General features: G+C 39.9%; 1 protein-coding gene across 2 annotated transcripts in view; it reads left to right on the forward strand.

The window, feature by feature from the left end:
- The window catches only part of CHST9 (carbohydrate sulfotransferase 9), a 231,106-nt gene that overhangs the window by 180,011 nt on the left and 27,228 nt on the right, over positions 1–23,867 (forward strand). The window contains exon 5 of one of the 2 annotated variants that reach the window (XM_028524462.2): positions 14,490–14,527. The exons of the other annotated variant lie outside the window; for it this stretch is intronic. Within the exon in view, the coding sequence (XP_028380263.1) occupies positions 14,490–14,527 (38 nt within the window). The remainder of the gene's footprint in view (positions 1–14,489; positions 14,528–23,867) is intronic. 2 annotated transcript variants of the gene reach the window in all.

Consider the following 23,867-nt stretch of genomic DNA (forward strand, 5'->3'; position numbering starts at 1 on the left):
GCAATACATGTTTACATTTGAAGAGTTGTTTCAACTCTTACACGTGAAGAGTTGTTTCACTTATTTTTTAATGCTTTTTAAAAATGCAGGCTTGAATCTGTGCAGCCCGGCACCCTAGGGCTCTGTGAAGTTTTTCCATTTGAACAGCTGGGGGAGCTTGTAGGCAGCTAATCTTTTCATTCTCTGTGTTCTTAAAAATAGACCCAACAACTCCGTAATAAGCACCAGCATTAGCTTTTATGACTAGTAGTGGTAATGACTTACCAGCCTGCAGAGTTCTGGAAACTTGGAGAGACTGCCAGGCTTAACTAAAGGTGTGTATCTGGAAAACAAGATACTGAAGTAGCTCCATGATCTGGAATGTCCCTGAAAGTGCCAGAGGAGTGGGTCTTTTAAGTAATATGTTGGTAAAATGGGGTTTTATCAAATCCTTGAAGGGAGGCAGCCTGAGACAGCAGAAGGCACACGGTGTGTAGGGGTAGACAGGCTTGGGTTCAAATCTGCCCTGTGAGGGATGGGTTTTGGCTGTTTTGTTCACTCTTTATCTTTAGTACAGCACCCAGTGCTCAGTATGGCCTCAGTATTTGCTAGATGAATGAGTGGGCAAATTAAATGATTTACGAAAGCCTCCCTTTCCTCATCTAAATAATTAGTGTTTCTCGGAAAACATCCACCTTAGAGGTTAAAACAAGCAAAAAAGACTTATCATAAGATCAGTTATGTTTCTCAGGCTTCCTTGTTTCTCAACAGTAATTTCTAGAAGTCTTCAGAATTTGCCTGCTTGACTTATCCACAGAGTACCTTCTACCACCTCCCACCTGCCACCTGCTAGTTTCTCCCTATTACACCAGGCACCTGTGCAGTGGCCTTGACCCCAGCACCCAGGTGACAGGCCAGCCACACCCAGGGATGCTGCTGTCCTGAGCTCTGTCAGTGCCCAGTTGGGATGCAGCTGCCCCCAGGCCAAAGCCGACCTGTATCAGTGAATGTCCCAAGGAAACAGAGGTCACACTCAAATTGAAATAAGTGAAGGAGGGATTATTTAGAAAAGGACTACTTCCAAAATGTGGGGGGAGGATAGAGTGGACAGACCACAGAGGTAATATAGTAACCCCAGGTTAGTCCCTGGAGAGTTGGGCCACCCCAGCTACAGAGACCAGGGCAATCAGCAAAGGGAAAATTCTGTAGGAATGTCTTTGTTTAAATGCTACCTCCTTTGAGAAGTTCTCCCTGATGCCCGACTTTGCCCTCCTTCCTCACTGTTCTGACTGTACTCTGCCTTACTCCTAACATCCCTGACGTTGGAATTCTTCTGTTGGTCTGCCTGCTAGACCATGAGGAGGGACTCATTATATCCTTCTACCTTTGTATCCCGTGTCCAGCCCAACACCAGCACAAAGCAGACTTTCAAACATGTATCTTAAATGGTTGAACAAGTAGATAAGCAAATGAATGCCTGTCCCAATGTGCAAAGAAGAAAAGCCATATTCAAAGCCTCAACCGTGATTTCTTATCCAAAACAGAAATATCATTCTCTTTAAATCAACATAGTACATGTTTCTAATTAAAGTTTTTTTAAAGAAAAAACAGATGTGTCTAAATTAAAATGAGTATCATTTCCCTCCCACCAGGCCCTACATATAACAAGTATTCAAGTGTATCTCCTCTGACTTCTTTATTTATATATAAACATACCTACTTCTTAAAGGAGATGAGTTATACACACTGTTCTGAGAATACAATGAAGATATTGTTTTGTACGCGTACACACAGACTGACCTTGTTATTTCAAATAGCTACACAGAGCTATGCCTCTCCAAGCATGACAATGAGAGCAGAAACCAGGGAAGGCATGATGGCAGGCTCAGAAGTCAGGAGACTGGGCCCACCCCTTCCCAGCTCTACAATCTTAGTCACCGTGACTTCTTTAAGCCCAGGCTCCATCACCTGCACAACTGGAAATGCCCATGGCCTTACCTCAGCAAGAATGTTGTGAAGACTAAGTGACAGGCTTAGCATCGTGTTGGTTACTGTCAGTGCTCACTAAATACTAACTGTTGCAATCATTGGTTCCTCCTTTTATTGCCTAAAATTGTAAATAAGTTAATGTAATTAAAAAATTAGGAAAAACACTACCCTTTGTGACAGCATGGATGGAACTGGAAAGCATTATGCTAAGCGAAATAAGCCAGGCAATGAAAGGCAAATACCATATGATCTCACCTTTAACAGGAACCTAATTAACAAAACAAACAAACAAGCAAAATATAACCAAAGACACTGAAATAGAGAACAGGCTGACAGTGACCAGAGGGGAGAGGGGAGGGAATTTCAGGGGAAAAGGGGAAGGGTTTGCAGAAACAAGTATAAAGGACACATGGACAATAACAAGGGGGAGTGGAGACAGGAGGGAGGTGGAGAGGGCTGGGGGGTGGGCTGGGATGGGAGTAAAAGGCAGAAAACTGTACTTGAACAACAAATTTAAAAAATGTAAAAAAAATTAGGAAAAACATTCCAAAAATTAAAGACAGGCAAAAATTAATATGAGAAAGAGAGAAATGCTCCATTAGAAAAGGAGCCAAGGCGATGAATAGAAGGGGAAATATTAGTGTCAATAAACATATGAAAATGTTGATCTTCTGTAATTAAAAAAAATGAAAGACAAAACAATAGAATTTATAAACAGCATGTTTCCTAAAAAAATGCCACCAATTTGTTTTTAATTTAGAGTTGACATAAGTACTGGGAATTAAGCTTACAGGAATATATATAGTGTTAGTACTAGACACCTAGTAAAACTCTTTAATCCATCAATCCACTTCCAGTAATTTGTGCAAAGGAAGGGCCATGGATGTACTCAAAGGTACACTCATGTGAACACTCCTCACAGCGTTCTATAGGATAAGGTCTCCTGCCCTCAAAAGAACACCCAGTAAAAAAACCAAAACATCATAAAGAAGGGGTTAAAGAAGCTTTGGCATATTTTAAAAAATACTATGTAGCCATTCAAATGATGTACATTGAGAATATGTAATGGCATGCAAAAATTATTTATACATTATTTAAGTGAACAAAATTCTTTTAAAACTTGTTTTAGATGATATTTTTGAAAAAGAAAAAATATCTGGAAGGGTACGCTACAAATGTTAACAGGTCTTATCTATAGGTGGTAGGAGTGCAGGTAATTATAGTTTACTTATTTTATCTGTATTTTATAAAAATTTTTTCATATTTTGGATATGACCATAACTTAGTTCAAGAGATAATGATGGAATGAGCAAGACAATGAGAGGAGATAAATTAGCATCTTAAATTCTTATTTATGCATAATACTTGAGTGTACTTAAATATAAGGAGAGTTATACTGATGTAAGTACTCACTGGATGGAATAGCACTCAAGCAGAATTAGTATTATTTGCCTCTATTAGTATTATTAGTTTATTACTAGTATTACTAGTCTATTACTTTATACTAGTAATGCCATAACACTCTAAATATTTATGTTTCCTGTTTTTTCCAAGGAAAAAAAGAAGAATGGGAGAGTTTAATATAGAAAATCATATAATGATTCATGTATAAAATAGTTTAGGGCTTCAAGGGTTTAAGTTACTTGTTTAAATTGTTACTTTCCTAGCCAAAAAACAGATTTGATCAGAGGTATACATTTTCTAGGTGGACAGTAAAAAACAAAACCAAAAGATATTATTCTGTCACAATTATGAATCAAGAGAATCAACCATTTTCCTGCTTAAGAAAAAAAAAACTAACTGGTGAACTTCAAAATCCAAAAATCTTTTTTTAACAAAAGCAAGAAGCTACAAACCAGTTGTGATTCAAATGACTATGAAATGATTTCCCTCTAATTTTAATGATGTCAAATAAATAGGTGATTTAAAAAGAATTTGCTATAATAGATCACATTCAGCTTTGTTATTTCTACCCTGTCCTGGGTGTTAAACAACAGTTCCCACCACAGAACTGATTTCGTGACACCTGCTCATGCTGTCCTATTGCCCTTTCCCCCAACACTGGTGGGGAGCAGCGATTGAAATATACTTAGGACCTCTGAAATGTAAAACAAGCAAACAAAGGGCAAAATTCCTCAAAGTGCCGAAAATATACATAAAAGTGAGGGAGATGAAATATTGTCAAAGCATCTGTTGGTATTATGCAGGAAAACAGCTGGTATATTGATACAGGAAAATGGCGCTCCGTGGGAGCCACAGGCTGCCTGCTTACATTTGGTCTCTGCTGCCTGGACCAGAGGCCCAACCACATGCCACAGTGAGACCACTGATCATACCCAGGGACCACTGGAAAGGGCATGACCTTCACTCCTTCTCTCCACAGAACTGTAATCTACACTTTCCAAACAAACTCTCTGGAGGTATGTTTACATCCTGTACAAAGAGCTGGGAGACTAACAATTATAGCCCATTAACAATCCTTTCAGCTACTCCTAGCCTTAAGTGGGCGAGTGTTGATGTACGGGAAAGAGGTAATTGAAAAAAGCATCCATATGGACTGACTGTGTAGTCTCCAGCACCCTAAAAGTTTCCTGAGAATAACCAGCCGGCCCAACTCAGTGTTGTTTAAAAAAAAATGCTTGAAATTGAAAGAAAAAACAGCATCCCATTTCAAAAATCTACATTTGGTTTGAAAAAAACAGAGCTAACATTTCTCACCACTTCCAAAGTTTAGGGAGTTAAGGGGAAGCTTGCTTGTAATAAGAATGTGGATCCTACTACAAGCAACATTGTGAGGTTCAGTGTCCACTATTGACTGTGTCCTCAGTGACTGAGCCATCACGAAGGATAATTAAAGCTAGAGTGCATGGGATCCTTACATTTAATAATGAACTCATAAAATCAGTAGTTTGGGGACAGATATTGGATTTAAGACAAAGAAAATAAATTTAATACTAAAGTGTTAAGTATGTCGAAGAAAATTATTCTGATACTTAAAATGGTAAGGAAGACTCTGGTTAGGACTGTTGCCACAGGGGTATCATCAGAGAGAACAGAGATTGTGCTCACCTCTAAACACAGTCAGGAAAGAAGGGGATTTGTAGCCTGGGAGCAGAGTGTGGGGGTCAGTGGGTGGGCAGTTACTAAGGGGGACATCAGGGTAGGGGAATTCTTCCTGAGCTGACCTAACAGGATTCTTGCTAAAGGCAGGCTGAGGGTTTGGACATCAAAGGTGGAGGTGTGAAACTTGATCAAATATCTAGGGTGTCCACATGTCACGGGTGGGAGGACTCTCATTACACTTCCTTAGCAGGATTCTTGCTAAGACTGGGCTAGGTAGGCAAAAGTCAGGGCAGGGTTGTCAAGGTCAAGGCCTAGTGGAGAAGGTTCAGAGGAACCTGTCTAAAGTTTGATCAAGGAGAAATTCTTTCTCAGGCACCATATTATAATTCATCCTAAAAAGCATCAAAAAGTAAGCAGAAAATTGGGCATACCTTTTTTCCCAAAGCATGTTTTACATGAGAACCAGAATTGCTTCACTGGAGAGACATTGATTGAGCCCCCACTTCTCACAGGAAGTCCTGTTACCTTTGCTCAGTTGGTCCCTGCACCCCACCCACTGGAAGAAGCCGCGGAATTCTGACTCCCGTGCTGTCTGTCAGTCCGGGTAGTGGAGGTCAAGAGCAGGACCGAGATATCTGGTTAAGGTAAAAATAGGAATCCAAATGTTTTAGCTTTTATTAATTGTCTGAACAAAAGTTCTAGATGATTTATTCATTTCAATCTAACTTTTTTCATTTTTTGACATTGAAAATACATATTACTAGTTCTTTTCCATGATTTCCAGTCATTCCAGAATAGATACTCTGTTGTCTTGAAATGTGTTGTTACTCTCCTTAACCACATTCAAAAACAACTTCCATCTGGATTTTAAACAATCTGGGTTTTTTCATCCTGAGCTAGGGTAACCTGGTGTGACACAGGAGAACAAGAACTAGAGTCATTACTGATGCCAGCTTTTGTGCTAAGCCCTTGGCATGTGTTAAGTCATTGAATTACCAAAAATGGATCTATATATATATATATATATATATATATATATATATGTTTGCTGTCCTTATTTCACAGATGAGGAAGCTCAGAAAGGTTGCTGTTTGCCCAAGGCCACCAGGCAACGAGTAAAGAAACTGAGATCCACTTTCAGACATTCTGATTACAGGAGTGTCCCCACCCCCACCCCACCCCCACACCCAACCCGTGGTTTCACTTTCCACCTTTTCAGTTATCTGCGGCCAACCACAGCCCAAATACATGAAATGGAAAATTCCAGAAATAAACAATTCATAAGTTTTAAATTGCACACTGAGTAGTGTGGTGTCCTGCTAGGGACACGAATCATCCCTTTGTCCAGAGTCTCCACCTTAGTAGTCTTCTGCTCAACAGTCCTGGTGTCACCGTGCTTAGTCCAAGTAACCCTTGTTTTTTACTTGATAACGGCCCCAAAGCCATTCACATAACTTTTGTTACAGTATATTGTTACAATTGTTCCATTTTATTGTTAGCTATTGTTGTTAATCTCTTACTGTGCCTAAATTATAAATTAAGCTTTATCATAGGTATGTAATCATAGGAAAAAACATCGCATATGTAGGGTTTAGTACTCTCCAAGATTTCAGGCATCTACCGGGGGTCTTGGAACATGTCCCCAAAGGGGGTTGGAGGGACTAATGTACTTGCTCTCACTCTTGGGCATTACTAAAAGCTGTGTTCTGCACTCAGCTCTGTCATTAACCTGGTTGCTGCCCTTGGATAAATCCTAAAGTTTCATAAGCACCAGTTAATAAATAAGGAAATTGGTGTAAGTTTCTCCTGCTAGAACTGGTGATTGCCTCTGTGATACTGTGATTTATAATAAGAAACACAGATTTGGTCTTTGTCCCTTTTCCTGGCACAGCTTCTAAAACTGTTGGATTTCCCAAGTGCTGAAAGCAATTAAGCTGTCTTTTGTTACGTTAATGAGGTGACTTGTAGACCTCACCTAAGGAGGGGGCTGATTGCCGAGAGCACCAAACGCTTGGTTAGAGTGTTGGAACTTTCAGTCCCACCCCTGACCTCTGGCGAGGAAATTGGGGCTGGAGGTTGAATCTTTAGCCAATGGATAGTGATTTAAAAAAGGAAGGAAGGAAAGATGGAAGGGAGGGAGGGAGGGGGAAGGGAAGGAGGGAGGGAGGGGGAAGGGAAGGAGAGAGGAGGGCAGGAGGCAGGGAAGGAGGGAGGGAAATCATGCCTGTGTGATGAAACCTCCATAAAACCCCAAAAGGACAGCGTTCAGAGAGTTTCCAGGTTGGTGAACACGTGGAGGTGCTTCGAGAGTGGTGTGCCCCCAGAGGGCGTGGCAGCCGTGCCCTCCCCCCCCTTGTCCTATGCTCTTTAATTTGGTTGTTCCTGGGTTATATTCCTTTTAAAAATAAACTGATGATCTTGTAAGTAAAGTGTTTCTCTGAACTCTTCAAGCCACCCTCTGTCATGGGGACCTCCCATCTACAGCCTGAAACCGGTGTGTCAGGAATACAAGGACTTGCAACTGGTGTGGGGGGCTGGGGGGAGATATGCGGCTGAGCCCTTAACCTTTGAGATCTGATACTAATTCTGGGTACATGGTGTCAGAATTGAGTTACGTTTGTTGGATACCCCATCAGTATGCACAGAGAATTCAGCTAATTGCTTGATGTGTTAAAGAAAAAGCAAATTGGAATTGTAGCCTTTGACTAAAATCCGGGACCAGGGAGCTCTGAAAGCACACTCCTAACTTGCTACTTCCTTGTGGTATTAGCTCGGAAGCAGTGTCCTGTTCACTGAAGACCAGGTAAATTTTGCTTTACATTACCTAGTGAGGCATCAAAATTGTCAGATAAAATACAACTGTTTCTCAAAGTTTAAATTGGTATTTATTTCCCTGGCTATACTTTAAAAAGAATCTTGCGTCCCGTAGCTTCCCCTAGCATGCATCTGCAGAAGATTGCCTCTTGATCCCCAGCTCACTTTCTGCCTCCCTCGGATGTCTTACTGGTTGGTATGTGAAACTTATCAAATGCTGAACTGAGTGGATCATCCCACCTCTACCGTTGCTCACCGAGTTCACTTGTTTAGGCCCTATTTCCTTGTCTCCACTTTTGCACTAAGAGCACCTCCTTCCAAGTAGCCAGCCTTAAAATCTTGCTCTTCTTCAATTCATTTTTTACCTCTGTCCTGCTGCCCCAGCCCCTCACCTGAATTAAGTCCTTTCAACTCACAATTTGTCACATTCACCGACATTCTTCCCTCCCCTGACTAGAATTACCCATCCTCCAGCCTTACAACTGTTAAATTGATCTTCTTAAAACAGTTTTAATCACTCTCTGACTCAAAAATCTTCTAAACTCCCAAGCAAATAAATGTCAAAATCTCCCCTTAGGTATTTAGGGCTCTCCATGGTATTGCTCGATCATTGCATGTTTTGCCTCATCCCTATTACTTGCTAACATACAGACTACGCTTCAGTCAAGCAGAACTAGTTACTCCTCCCCCCCCACACACACACCACATGCATTTCCTGGCTCTGTGCTTTTGCACATTCTTTTCCTTTTGTGTGAAATACCTTTTCTCCAACCTCCTGTTAATATCCCACCCAAAGCAAATGCTATCTCCTTCATGAAGCCCCCCAAGCTCCCGCACCAAATATGACCTCTTCTCTTTTTACTTATTTCAATTCTGTGGAAATGTTCGATCTCTCTTATTCTCTAGTACTGGAGAACTTAAGTAACTATAAACGACTTTAGAGGCCATCTGTACTTCCAACACTGTCATTATGCACTAGAGGAGTGAAGTGATTTGCCAAATATCATACAGCCTGATCATGGCAAAGTCAAGACTAGAAAAGTCTGAAAGTGAATCTATCACCATTTCTACTATATCAAGATTTAAATACCTTTTTTAACAGAAGCTTAATTTTTATAAAAATAGAAATATAGTACATATTTGTTATTTAAATATAAGATCTGGATAAACAGACTAAGAGGATTGCTCTGGTTGTTATGGGTCTTGCAAATTTCCTTTTTTTAAATCTACATTTTTCCGCAATGAACTTGTATTATTTATATGATAAGTTATCTTTAAAAAGAATATGTTTTTCATTATAAAATAAATAAATAAATGCCTTTTTTGGTACCTTTTAACCCCCTTTTCCCATTTCACTTCCTCCACCCTCCACCCGCCCTGCCTCTGGCAACCACCAATCTGTTCTCTGTAACTATGAGCATGGTTTGGGGTGTTTCTTTTTTGGAGTCCACATACAAGTGAGATCATACAGTATTTATCTTTCTCTGTCTGAGTTACTTCACTTAGCAGAACATCCTCAAAGTCTATCCCTGTTGTCACAAATTGCAAGATTGCATTCTTTTTTATGGCTGAATAATATTTCATGGTATAGGTATACTACATTTTTTATTCACTTATTTATCGATGGACACTTAGGTTGCTTTCATATCTTGGCTACTATAAATAATTCTGCAATGAACACAGGGATGCATATATCTTTTTGAGTTAGTGCTTTGTTTTCTTCAGATAGATATTCAGTCGCAGAATTGCTGATCGTGTGGTAGTTCTATTCTTCATTTTTCGAGGAACCCCCATAGTTTTGCACAGTGGAAAACTATGCACCAATTTACATTCCAACCGACAGTGAGCGCATCTTTGTTCCACATTCTCATAGACACTTGTCATTCTTGTCTTGCTGATAACAGTCATTCTAACAGGTGTGAGGAGGTATCTCATTGTGGTTTTGATTTGCATCTCTCTGATCTTTTCGTGTACCTGTTGGCCCTGTGCATGTCTTCTTTGAAAAAATGTCTGTTCAGATCTTCTGCCCATTTTTAAACCAAATGTTTGTTAGGTTGTTTTGCTCTGGAGTCATATGAGTTCTTTATATATTTTGGGTATTAATCTCTTATCAAATATATGGCATGTAAATATTGTCTTCCATTTCATATGTCACTTTTTCATTTTATTGATGGGATGGTTTCCTTTTAGTTCAATGTCATCCCAGTTATTTACTTCTGCTTTTGTTGCTTTTGCTTTTGGTGTCAGATCTAAAAATAAAATCACCAAAGGAGTATACTGATTATGTTTTTATGTGTACTCTATCAAGATTTAAGTACCTTTTGACCTGACTGACCATACAATTACCAGTAAATTCCTTACAGCTCCTGATTTCCTGTTGTTCCTTCTTTAGCGTGCTCACCATGTTTCCTCTGCTTTACTTCTACACCTGCAGAGCACCCAGCATGTCGTACAGCACAGACGTGCATTACAACTCACTGCGCGGTAGGATCAGAAGGGTGGGTTTTGATAAAGTCAAAGGATGTCCAGGCTTGGAGACAATCGGAAAGTCCTTTGGCCTGAAATCTACAGCTGTCGAGACCTCATCCATCCTTTTTCACTTTACCAATATTTTTTAAAGATTTTATTTATTTACTTTTAGAGAGGGAAGGGAGGGAGAAAGAGAGAGAGAGAAACATCAATGTGTAGTTGCTGTGTGTCATGGCCTGCAACCCAGGTATGTACCCTGACTAGGAATCAAACCTGTGACATTTTGGTTCGCAGCCCGTGCTCAATCCACTTGAGCTACGCCAGCCAGGGCTCACTTTACCAATATTTTTAAGTGATTCAGATTACATATTTAAGCTCATAAAATGTGAAATTTAATTGAATACCCCAAATATTTTATAGCTAAGGAAAAGAAGCCAGCATTAATACGCCTACCTTTTGAGCTAAATTAAATTCTATTTGACTCCAGATTGATAACTCAAACTCAAATTATTTAACTGTGATTGAACTATCACCGTAGCCACCTCAGACACTTTCTAGAATGAGCTAAGAAATAATCATCAATTTAATTTTTCAGGTCAACCATAAAAATTATTTTTTAAAGATTCTATTTATTCATTTTTAGAGAGAGGGGAAGGGAGGGAGAAAGAAAGGGAGAGAAACATTAATTGGTTGCCTGGGGCACACTACCATCTGGGGACCTGGTCCACAACCCAGGCATGTGCCCTAACTAGGAATTAAACCGGTAACCTTTTGGTTCTCAGGCCAATACTATATCCACTGAGCCACACCAGCCAGGGGTCACAACCATAAAATCTGTGTAGGCACTTTTCTTCCTATCTGGCGCACAAGTGTGTATATATACACACATACATTCATGTTCACAATACACAACCCACACATATACACATTCTATGCGCCTGCAGCACGGTTATCTTAGAAAAATGGGTAACTGCAGCTCCAGAGGTAAGTTTTCTGATGGCGGTGAAGAATGAAGCCATTCATTATGATGACAATGATAACTATTTAAAGTGCAGATTTGGTACCTGACTTTTTTCTGTGATAGAGTTATAAACAATGAATACCAATTTTACAAATATCAAGATGTCAAGGGTGTGGCAATTTATGATACCTAAATATCCCTGTTTCCAGATAGCTCTCAGTGGGGGATAAAAAGCAATTGACAGCACTCTGGGTTAAGGTGACATGGTAACAAGTCTGCGCTATATATGAATATATAAGTACATGTTCTTATTAGCTGTCTGTCTTAGAAAAAGGGCAACTTCGACCAACAGTTTACATCAAACTCATTTTCTAGACAAAGAGGCTTGACAGAGAGTGAAGTATCAGCAGAGAGAGGGGGGATCCTGAGCTCCCGTAATTCACTTAGCCCCTAGGCTCCTGCACTTCTCATCCTTTTTCTTCTCAATGTTCTTCAGTTTGCACTAAGTTGGTTGGAGGTAGGCACCATAGGTTTGATTGATACCGCAATTTGCATCTCAAGGCATCTCTCGATAAATACAGTGCAATGAAAGGCTACTCTCTCACAAGCCAATTTCCCCCTCTGGGCTGACTTTAGAAGCTCATTGATGTCACTTCCTTCCTCAGTCAGCAAGTGAATTTTCTTTAATTCTCAAGACCAGCTGTCCATGCTGTCAACAGAAAGTTATTAAAATTCCTTTAAAGTGAATAAAAATAGCCTAAAAGCAAATGTACTTGGAAACAGGAAAGAATCAGTATGCAAAGTCCACAAACCTCTGAGCAAAATAATGTTGATCCAACCAGAGATTTCAAACATTGTATATTAAAGATGCTAGAAAAAATAATTAAAAGATGCTAAACCACATACTTCTTAATCTTTTATTAGCAATGGCTTATGCAGTTAAAATTTATCCCCTAAATTCCATTCCTCTTTTTCACATACGATTTGAATAAATTTGGGGATGACTTAGGTTTTAAGTGGGATTCCCTCCTTTTTTTGTGCATCGGCCAGGGAACATTTACATCCCCACCAGGCTATGATTATCCATAAGCAAGAGAAAAAGATTATCATTAGCAGCAATCACGATGACTAGGGCCACAAAATAATTATATAATTATGAGTTTTAATTTATGCGAGTTTTCAGAGCTCAAGGGAAGAGATCATTTTTCTCATATTTAAATAGCTGTAACTCACAGAAATGGTCTAGTTGGTTCCCAAGTCCCCATGACCCTCAACCAATTCCCTGACCTCGGGAACAGCAAGGCTGCCCTGTGACCTCCTCACTCAGCCCTTGCCTTACCTCTCAGTCTCCCAGCATGGCTCCTGCCTTGTTCCTGAAATTATGTGCATTGTGATACCTAAATCTCTCCAAAATATGGATGTATTCCCTGCCATTTACATCACCAAGTCACCCTCCTCTTCTTTATTTGGGCAGATGCCACACACCCTGGGCCCCCTCCGACCTTTACCAGGAAAACTTGTGTCCAGTTTGTCTTGTCATCCCAAGACACAGCCCAGGTTTGTGTCCTGGGCTCCTGCTTGTAATTGGCGCTCTGAGGTTAAGCCTGCCCAGTGCTGCCCAACCTGCCACGACCCCTGACCCCTAATCACACACACCGTGCAATGCAATGAAGAAGAAGCCTCTCTGTTCACTCTAGCTGTGCTAAGGAACTTTTAGTCAATAGTAGTTTAAAGAAAGAAAACAGTGGAAATTTGGGGAAATTCACACTAAAAAGACTATTAAAATAATGCTGATCTTCAGGACAATTGTAAAACATGATGTTGTAAGTTGTCTGGCATTTACTCTCAGTCCTTCATGTCAATTCCCACAATTCTGAGCACGTACCAGGTTCCTAATACAGAACTAGGATACTACAGATGTTGAATAAAATAGGAGGAAAAAAATATCACTATTATTAGGACACTTTAAACTCTTGGAAAATCAATTGAGGACTAATACAGAAAGAGCTGCTGGCACAAAGCCAACAGCTCTCTGCATTTGGTATGATGCAGAGCTCATCAGTAGCCACCTTCAGGCCCTAAGATGCTCCGCCTAATGATTTTAACCCATGAACCTTTCCTTTCGTCAGGGAGCCAGAGCCAGGAGTGGCTGGCTCAAAATGTGGGGGTGGGAGGGAATGGATGCAGAGATAAAAGGATAACGTGAGACGTCCTTGTGGTGACGGAAATGCTCCATGTCCTGACCGCGTCCACGTCGTGTCCTAGCAGTGATGCTGTGCCATGGATCACTCAGGTGTCACAACTGGGGTCAAGTGTATACAGACAGAGTCTGTCTGTATTATTTCTTACCAATGAATGTGACTGCACCATTACCTTAGTTAAAATTTTAAAAGGACATGTTTAGTAACGTGTACGTCTCACACCAAGATGTCCACAAGCACATGATAACTGCAGTGCCACACAATTACTTCTTTCCTGTCTTTCCTGGTGGCTTGTTGGTTGTTTATTATTACTAAGGATTCTTTTCCTTCTGTGTAAGACAAATGTGACATTGATCACTCTCGGGCTATTTTTGCAATGACTAAGGTTTATTATTTTAGAATCTTTATTAGTTATGCCCCTATGTTGCCTTTATATGTTACTCTGACTTGTTTCTGTCCCGACCAAGATACCATTTATAGAATTGTTGGTGTGTACATTCATTAATCTCCAGCAGTCCTATGAGAACAAAGCATAATAACATCTTTATCACCTTCACAGGGAAAACAACAGATTTTAAAAGTAACACTTCTGCCATCTGCCCCTTTAAATCTCCTGGTCTAGTCCTCAGGGTTGCATGAGCTCAGTGGTAGTACCCCACCTGACAGGTTGTCATTGTTCAGAAACCTATGACTGGATACTGTTTGAATTTTTCTTTGGTCCTTTTCATCTCTTCACCATTTCTTTGCCGGAGTTTCATACATTCTTCTGGTATCACTCTTTCCGGTCCATGTCATTTTTTGTTGTCTTTGTCTAATGTGGTCTTTTTAGGTTTTGACTTTTTTTTTCATTCCAGTTATCCAAGTGATTGCAAACATTCATGTTATGATACAAATCCTTGCTCAGAGAGCCCGTGCTGCTATTGGAGTTTTGAGTGAGAACAGAGCAAAACTAGTACTACATTTTATTCATTTGCATACTTTCACGTTAAATTTCTTTTTGCTTTCTCTTTCAGTGACTAGAGAAAAAATCCAGGAACATATCAACGACAAGGTATTTCTTCACTTCTCATAAATTGTAATATATAATTCTGCTCTCAATGTTAATAATTAAGCATTTGTAAATATTTTTAAATATACAAAAGGCATTGCTGATTATTGGGTATGAGCAATGTGTGTGTTGACCGACAAAGATCGGTCAAATGGAAGTGCTCATGCAGTTCCCCTGTCTCCCCACCTCAGTGCCTCCCTCCACACCATCCTCCCCGGGGGCGGGGCGGGGCGGGGCGGGTACACAGTGGAGACGGAGACTCTGCCACCACTGCTGAGTACACAACTCTCTGAGCTTATCCTGACCTCTGCATCGTTAGCATCATGGGTGCAAATAGATACTTTTATCTACTTCTCCCTTAACTAAGGTGACTCTTCTCTGTGATTTTCCCAGGTTTCAATTCACCCAGTCACCCCCTCCCAAACAGTTAAGAGATGAACCCCTCGCCGTAGAGTCATACAAGTTGACTTTCCACTGTGGTGTTTGATGTCTACCCGCAGTTAGTCAGCCTTCCTGCCTGCGTCACTGTCCTCTCATCCGGTCTTTCTACTAATTTATTTGTGACATGCAGCCACACACACAAACCAAGGATGGCCGGCCTTCGCCAGCCGCTTCTGGGCGCCCTCCCCCACGGCCCCTCCCCCAGGCCAGGCCAGCTACGGTTTCCCTCAGGGCTGCCTGTGCTGCTACACTGGGGAACTGGCAGACACTGACCCGAGGCAAATTGTGCTCAGGTTTCACTCGTGAACGCAAACCTCCATGCTTTTTGCTGCTGTTGTTCTCCTAGGGCATAAATTATAACCCACCCTGGTCAAGAGGAGTGGTAAATCTACACTTGTACAATTCAAGGGTACATTTTTCAAAGTCTTCTCCCAGTGGTCTTTGAAATAAGTTCCCATTCTAGTTCCCACTGTCTTTCCACCCAAATTAAGTCCCAGTTGTAACTAATCTGTGCCAGATGCCCCGTAACTCATCAAGCTTTAAAAATTGTTAAGTCGTTTGGCAATATGCTGTACTGCAAATACTAGACTGTAGACACGATCTAATGCTTATCAAGTACCATTTTGCTTTTGAATATAAATGTAAATATTGACTCAAAGTAGCAGCCATCTCAATACTTGAAAAACGCCATCATTGTGCAATGAAAAAATCAGTTAGCCATTTCAAACAGTTTATTTGCCTTTCAGCTTAGTTTCTTTATCACTGCATTTTCAATTATTTGTATATGCTCAAGGGGTTTGGTAAGGCCAAACAACAGTTACACAGTGGAGTCTATTAATATCATTCTTATTTATTTAAGTCACATACAAAATACTTTTCCTTATAAAGAGACCTATTTTCTTCTTTTGTTTTTAATTGAATTTCTTGGGGTAAAATTGGTTCACAAAGTTATATAGGTTTCAGGTGGGTGTAAAATTCTATAATACATCATCTGTGTTTTGTATCGTGTGTTCACCACTCCAGTTCGAGTCTCCTTCCGTCACCACTTTTTCTCCCTTTACCCTCTTCTACCTCCCCCTTTCCTTCTGGTAATCACCGTACTGTTGTCTGTGTCTATGAGGGGTTTTTGGATTTTGGGGGATTTTTTGCTTACTCCCTTCACTTTTTTTACCCAGCCCCCAACCTTCCTGCCCTCTGACAGACTTGGTGCCTGTGTGTCTGTTTCTATTTTGTTTGTTAGCTTATTTTGTTCATTAGATTCCATATATAAGTGAGATTGTAACAGGATGCAACCAGCACCCCCCCCAAAGAGGGGTTTGTAATGGGTTCCAGACTCAGGGTGTCCAGGAAATGTTAAAATCATAGGATATCCTCACCCCTACAAGTCTGAACTGAGGGATAGGACAGTTGGAGCAGGGCCACTGAGTTATTTTTGCATACCAACAGTTTTATAAATAACCTCTAGAACAGTCATTTTACATATCTATGACTTTTAACTGGTGTCAGGGATATGTTAAATGGCTGTGGCCACACTTTGAGCCAGGGGGATGGAAGTGACTACATCCCAGGATGTAACTGGGAGGCAACTACCCCTGGTTACAGTGCCTGCAGGAGAGCTTGGAGATGGTTGGCTCTATGCTCCAGGGCCATGCCTGCCTGGATTTACTATGGCAGTCCAGAAAAGCTGGAAAATATATAAGAATGCTGGCAGGTGTAGCCAGTTGTGGGAAAAATAAAACATGGGGCTGCAGAGGAAGATTGGCTCTGGGATTGAAACCCAGGCATGGCAACCACACAGGCTGGACACACACAGCTTTGGCATGAGGGAGGAACCATGCGGCTTTGGGGCTCCCTTTGCCACACAGCTTAGGAAGTTGGAAAGCAAGATGTAGCAGCAATGTGGAGCTCTCCCATAGGAGTTTGGAAGAATGCAGGAGAGATACTGAAGGAAGGAAAGGGGTGAAAGGGTTCTTACTGGTAGGCTGGGAGAAGGTGCCATGTGGGTTTGGATTAAGAGCCCAGTGGGTTTGAAGCTTACTGGTGGGTTTGGAGATCCCAGTGACACAGCTGATGGTGCTGGGAACTGCAGGAGGCCAGCAGAGCATGGATTACTGAGAAGAACTGGAGGCTACCTGAGCCACAGACTTCTATTTCTTTTCCTGAGATATGGTACCCCAGACTGGACAAAGGTGGGGAGGAAGGACCATGTCCATTTGTGGGTGTTTTAAGGAACTTTGGGATTTTAATGAAGACATCTAAGTCTGTATAACTTTTGAATAAATACTTCCTTTCTTTTTCACCAATCTGTGTCATTGAGAGTTATAATTCCCTGGTGGCAAGAAAGGCAAACCTAGTACAGGGGGACCCTGGGAAAATGGGGGGTTCATTCAGTAATAGTATCTTGCCCCCCTCATGGGTCTGTTCTGTAACAAGATCATATGGTACTGGTCTTTCTCTGATTGAATTATGTCACTTAGTATAATGCTGTCCAGGTCCCCCCATGCTGCCACAAAAGGTAAGATTTCCCTCTTTTGTACAGCCAAGTAGTACCCCATTGTGTGAATGTAGCACAGCTTTTTTATCCACTCATCTCCTGATGGGCACTTGGGCTGCTTCTATATCTTGGCTATTGTAAATAGTAGATAATGCTGCAATGAACATAGGGGTGCATATACTTTTTTGAATTAGTGTTTTAGGTTTCTTCAGATAGATTCCCAGAAGTGGCATTGCTGGGTCATTGGGCAGTTCTACTTTTAATTTTTTGAGGTAACCATACAGCTTTCTGCAGTGACTATACTAATCTAAATTCCCACCAATGGTACACAAGCCTTCCCTTTTCTCTGCATCCTCACCAGCACTTGTTGTTTGTTTATTTATTGGTGATAGCCATTCTAACAGGTGGTGGGGGGTGCACTCCATGCACAGAGCCCTCCCCCCTGTGGCCACCACAGATGAGAATAAGTCTACCAAGATGTGATCTGCTTGGGGAGGAAAGGTAACCAATTTCTCAAAGGAGAAGGGCCAGGAGCCTATTCCTCAATGGGCTCATATTGAGTTCAATTTGCACAGGAATATAGGTAAAGCTCATTAATCATTGTCAGGCAGTAATCATCAAACAATAGATAACATTCAGAGAACTATGAGGGCTTCTTCTGAGTCAAGGTCAGTTAGCTAAAGAGCCATAAAACTTTGGGGAACAAACTCATTTCACACTTGGATCCTTATCAGAAAATTGAGGACATTCTTAGCAAAGCAGGTTTCACAGGATTTTATTCATTCTTTCTTAGGCCTGATCACCCCAGGGAACCCCCTGTTCCTGCCCAGGGCTGGCCCACACTTCGACATTGTTTCAGGCTTAATTCAGGCAGGGGAAGTAAAGCAGCCAAGAGATTAGGTGACTTCTAACAGACAGAATGAGGACTTAGGCTATGTCAAAGCCAAGGGGTGAGAGTCCATCATCCCCTTTTCCTATAGCCCCCCAAGTCCTTCCCTGAGGGCCCCTTTGTGATCGTGCCTGTCTTAGGTTATCCCTCCTTGAGGAATCTTACCCATCATTGACTAACCAGTCAATGGGCAGTCATCTGCCCAGTGCCTAGCAGGGTGAAGTAAAGGGGCAGAGGTGGTGAGCCCCTGCCAGGGAGATAAGCTTTGTCTCCTTAGTGGCTTATGGTCCCAAGGTCCTTTATTCAGCCTTAGCCATGGGGGTTACAGCTTCTGAAACCAGGCAAGGTGGTTCCCCACAAAGTGGGAGGTGATATCTGATCTCATTGTGGTTTTAATTGGCGTTTCCCTGATGATTAGTGACATTGAGCATCTTTTCCTATATCTGTTGGCTATCTGTATCTTCTCTCTGAAGAAGTGTCTATTCAAGTTATTTGCCTATTTTTAATTGGATTGTTTGTTTGGGGTTTTTTGGTGTTGAGTTTTATGGGTTATTTTTTTTTACAAATTTTGGATATTAACCCCTTATTAAATTTATCATTGGTGAACATGTTCTCCCATTCAGTGGGTTGTCTTTTCATGTTGTTGAAGTGTTCCTTTGCTGTGCAAAACCTCTTTAGTTTGAGATAGTCCCATTTGGGTTTTTTTCCCTTTTGTTTCCTTTGCCTGGGGAGAAATATCTTATAAAATATTGCTATGAGCAATGTCCAAGATTTTGCTGCCTATGTTTTCTTCTAGGATTTTTATGGTTTTAAGTTTTACATTTAGTGTGTAATCCATTTTGGATTTATTCTTGTGTATGGTGTAAGATGGCCTAGTTTCATGCTTTTTTGCATGTGTCTGTTCGTTTTTCCCAACACCATTTACTGAAAAGTCTGCCTTTACCACATTGTATGTTCTTGCTTCCTTTCAAATATTAATTGACCATAATGGCATAGGATTATTCTGGGCTTTCTACTCTTTTCCATTGATCTATAAGGTCTGTACAGAAAAAGTCCAGCTGTTGTTAATAAAACAAGAACAGTTTGTTGACATTGATATATCCTGGCAGCAAAAGAGAGTGAACTCAAAGGCACATGTGTGAACAGTGATGATGCGTGAACAGTACTAGTTAGTGGGGGTGGTAGATGCCATTGAGTGAGCATGTGTACTGTGTGGCCATCACATTCAAAATGACTAAGCAAGTAGGGCAATGAATCTGTATCAAATTTTGCATTTAGCTTGAATATTCCTTTGTGGAAATTATTCAGATAATTCAGAAGGCTGCAGCTATGGGCAACTGGTATCTGGCAGCTTCAATACAACAATAGACCCACTCATGCATCATGTCTCATGCAGAGTTTTTTGGTGAAACATAAAATTACCCAGGTGACTCAAACCCCTCTACAGCCCAGATTTGGTGCCCTGCAACTTCTGGCTTTTCCCAAAACTAAAATCACCTTTGAAAGGGAAAAGATTTCAGAATGTCGATGAGATTCAGGAAAATATGATAGGGCAACTGATGGTAATTGGGAAAACTATGTGAGGTCCCAAGGTACCTACTTTAAAGGGGATTAAGGCATTATTGTCCTATGGATAATGTTTCTTGTATCTTGTATCTTCAATAAATAGCTCTATTTTTTATATTACATGGATGGATACTTTATGGACAGGCCTTGTAAATGTCTGTTTTACACTTATACCATGCTTTTTTTATTACTATGGCCTTGTAGTATAGTTTGATACCAGGTAATGCAATTCATCCAACTTTGTTCTTCTTTCTTAAGATTGCTGTCAATATTTAGGGTCTTTTGTGGTTTTATATAATTTTTGGAATATTTGTTATAGTTCTGTGAAATTCACCCTTGGTATCTTGACAGGAATTGCATTGAATCTATGGATTGGTTTGGGTAGTATAGACATTTTAATAATGTTATTTCTTCCCATCTATGAACATAGTATATGATTCCATTTATTTGTATCGTCATCACTTTCTTTCTTCAGTGTCCTGTAATTTTCCGAGTACACATCTTTTCTATCCTTGGTTAAATTTATTCCTAGGAATTTTTTCTGATGCAACTTTAAATGGGATTGTTTTCTTAGTTCCCTTTCAAGATATTTCATTGTTGATGCATAAAAATGCAACTGATTTCTGGATATTTATTTTGTACCCTGCTACTTTACTGAAGTCATTTATCAGTTCTAGTAGTTTTTTGTTGGCATCTTTAAGATTCCCTATATACAGTATAATGTCATCTGCAAATAATGACAGTGTTACTTCTTCCTTTCCAATTTTGATACCTATTATTTCTTCTTCTTGTCTGATAGCTGTGGTTAGGACTTCCAGTAGTATGTTGAATTAGAGTGATGAAAGCAGACATTCCTGTCTTGTTCCTGATCTTAAGGGAAATGCTTTGCGTTTTTGCCCATTGAGTATGATGTTGGCTGTGGGTTCATGATATACGGCCTTTATTACATTGAGTTATGTTCCCTCTATTTCCAGTTTGCTGAGAGTTTTTATCCTACATGGGTGATGGATTTCATCAAATGCTTTTTTTGCATCTATTGATATGATCATGTGATTTTTATTCTTCATTTTGTTTATGTAATGTATCACATTTATTGATTTGCAGATATTGTACCAACCCTGCATACCTGAAATAATCCCCACTTGATCTTGGTGTATAATCTTATTATGTATTACTGGATCTGGTTTGCTAATATTTTCTTGGAGATTGTAGCATCTTTGTTCATCAGGGATATTGTCCTATAATTTTCTTTCTTTGTAGTGTCTTTACCTGGTTTTGAAATTAGGACAATGCTGGCCTCATAATATGAGCTTACGAGTATTGCTTCTTATTTCATTTTTTGGAATAATTTGAGAAGGATAGGTGTTAGTTCTTTGAATGTTTAGTAAAATTTACCTGTGAAGCCATGCAGTTTAGGACTTTTTTGTTTATTGGCAGTTTTTTAAATTACTGCTTCCATTTCATTAGTTGCAATCTGTCTATTCATATTTTCTGATTCTTTCTGATTCAATTTTGGAAGATTCTATGTTTCATGGAATTGATCCATTTCTTCCAGATTGTCCAATTTATTGTCATATATATAGTTTTTCTTAATATCTTCTTACAATCCTTTGTATTTCTTTAGTGTCAATTGTTACTTCTCCTCTTTCATTTCTGATAATATTTATTTGGGTTCTCTCTCTTTTCTTCTTGCTAAGTCAGCTAAGAGGTTTGTCACTCTTGTTTATCTTTCCAGGGAATCAGCTCTTAGTGTCATTGATCTTTGGTATTGTTTTTTAAGACTCTATTGTATTTACTTGTGCTGTCTGATCTTTATTTCCTTCCTTTTACTCACTTTGGGTTTGTTCATTGTTCTTTTTCAAGTTCCTTTAAGTGTAAGTTAGATTGTTTATTTGAGGTCTGTCTTGTTTCTTGAAATAGGCCTGTAATGCTATGAATTTTTTTCTTAGGTGTGTGTTCCCTGTGTCCCATAGATTTGGGTTGTTGCATCCTCATTTTCATGTGTTTCAAGGTATCTTTTGATTTCTTCCTTGACCTCATTGTTAACCCATTCATTGTTTAGTAATATATTATTTAGCCTCCATGTCTTTGTGTGTTTTCAGTTTTTTTTTCTTGTCATTGATTTTTAGTTTTACCCATTATAGACAGAGAAGGTACTCAATATGATTTCAGTCCTTTTAAATTTATTGAGATTTGTTTTGTGTCCTAACATGTGGTGTCTCCTAGAAAATGTTCCAAGTGCACTGAAAAGAATGTATATTACCCTGCTTTGGGATAAAATGCTCTGAAAATATCAATTAAATCTGTCTGACCTTGTGTGTTATTTAGGCTGCCATTTCCTTGTTGATTTTCTGCTAGAAGATCTATCCATAGATGTCAATGGGGTGTTAAAATCCCCTATTATGGCTGTATTACTATTGGTCTCTCCCTTTATGCCTCCCTTGATGGTCTCTGTCCATCATGATTTATTCTACTTATTTAGGTGCTGGGTACATAAATGTTTACAAGGGTTATTATATTCTCCTGTTGGCCTGCTCCCTTGATCATTATGTAGTATTCTTCTTTGTCTCTTACTATAGCCTTTGTTTTAAAGTCTATTTTGTCAGATATAAGTACTCCTACCCCAGCTTTTTTTCCTTTCCATTTGCATGAAATATCTTTTTCCATCCCTTCACTTTTAGTCTGTGTGTATATTTTGCACTGAGGTGAGTCTCTTGTAGACAGGATATGTATGGGTCTTATTTTCTTATCTATTCAGCTACCCTTTGTCTTTTGACTGAAACATTTAAGCCATTTATATTTAAAGTGACTATTGATAGGTCTGTATTTATTGCCATTTTATTTTAACTATATTCCCCTTTTTATTTATTCTTCTTTTTCTTATGGAAGTCCTTTAACATTTCTTATAATACTGGTTTAGTAGTAACAAACTCCTTTAGCCTCATCTTGTCTGGGGAGCTCTGTATTTCTCCTTCCATTTTAAATTATAGCCTTCCTGGGTAAAGTACTTTGGGTTGTAGGTGTGGTTGTATATCCTTGCTTTACATCACTTTGAATATTTCATGCCAGTCCCTTCTGACTTGAAATGTTTCTGTTGAGAAATCAACTGTCAGATTTATGGGACCTCCCTTGTAGGTACCTAATTGTCTTTCTCTTGCTGCTTTTAAGATTCTTTCATTGTCTTTAACCTTAGCCATTTTAATTACAATGCTTCTTTGTGTAGGCCTCTTTGGGTTCATCTTGTTTGGAACTCTCTGCAGTTCCTAGACTCATGTGTCTCTTTCTTTCACTAAGTTGGGAAGTTTTCAGTCATTATTTTTTCAGGTAGATTCTTGACCCCATGCCCTCTCTCATCTCCTTCTGGTACCCCTATGATGCAAATGTTGTTACACTTTATGTTGTCCTAAAGGTTTCTTGAACTCATTGTTTAAAGATTTTATTTATTTACTTTTAGAGAGAGGGGAAGGGAAGGAGAAAGAGAGGGAGAGAAACATCAATGTGTGGTTGCCTCTCACACATCCCCTACTAGGGACTTGGCCCACAACCCAGGCATGTGCCCTGACTAGGAATTGAACCAGTGGCCCTTTGGTTTGCAGGCTAGCACTCATTCCACTGAGCCACACCAGCCAGGGCTCAAACTCATTTTTTAATTCTTTTTTCTTTTTGCTGCTATGATTGGGCATTTTTTTCTACCTTGTCTTCCTAATTACTAATTCAATCTTCTACTTCATCCAACCTACTGTTTATTCCTTCCGTGTATTCTTCATTTCTGTTACTTTTTATGGTTTCTATGTCCCTTTTCATGCTGTTTAGTTCACACTGAGTTCCTTGAACATCCTTATAAACATTTTCTTGAACTCTATATCTGCTAAATTGCTTGTCTCCATTTCATTTAGCTTTTTCTGGAAATTTCTCCTGTTCTTTCCTTTGGGGCAAGTATCTTGTCTCCCTAT

Source organism: Phyllostomus discolor, chromosome 9 (assembly GCF_004126475.2).
Source record: "Phyllostomus discolor isolate MPI-MPIP mPhyDis1 chromosome 9, mPhyDis1.pri.v3, whole genome shotgun sequence".
NCBI classification, from domain to species: Eukaryota; Metazoa; Chordata; class Mammalia; order Chiroptera; family Phyllostomidae; genus Phyllostomus; species Phyllostomus discolor.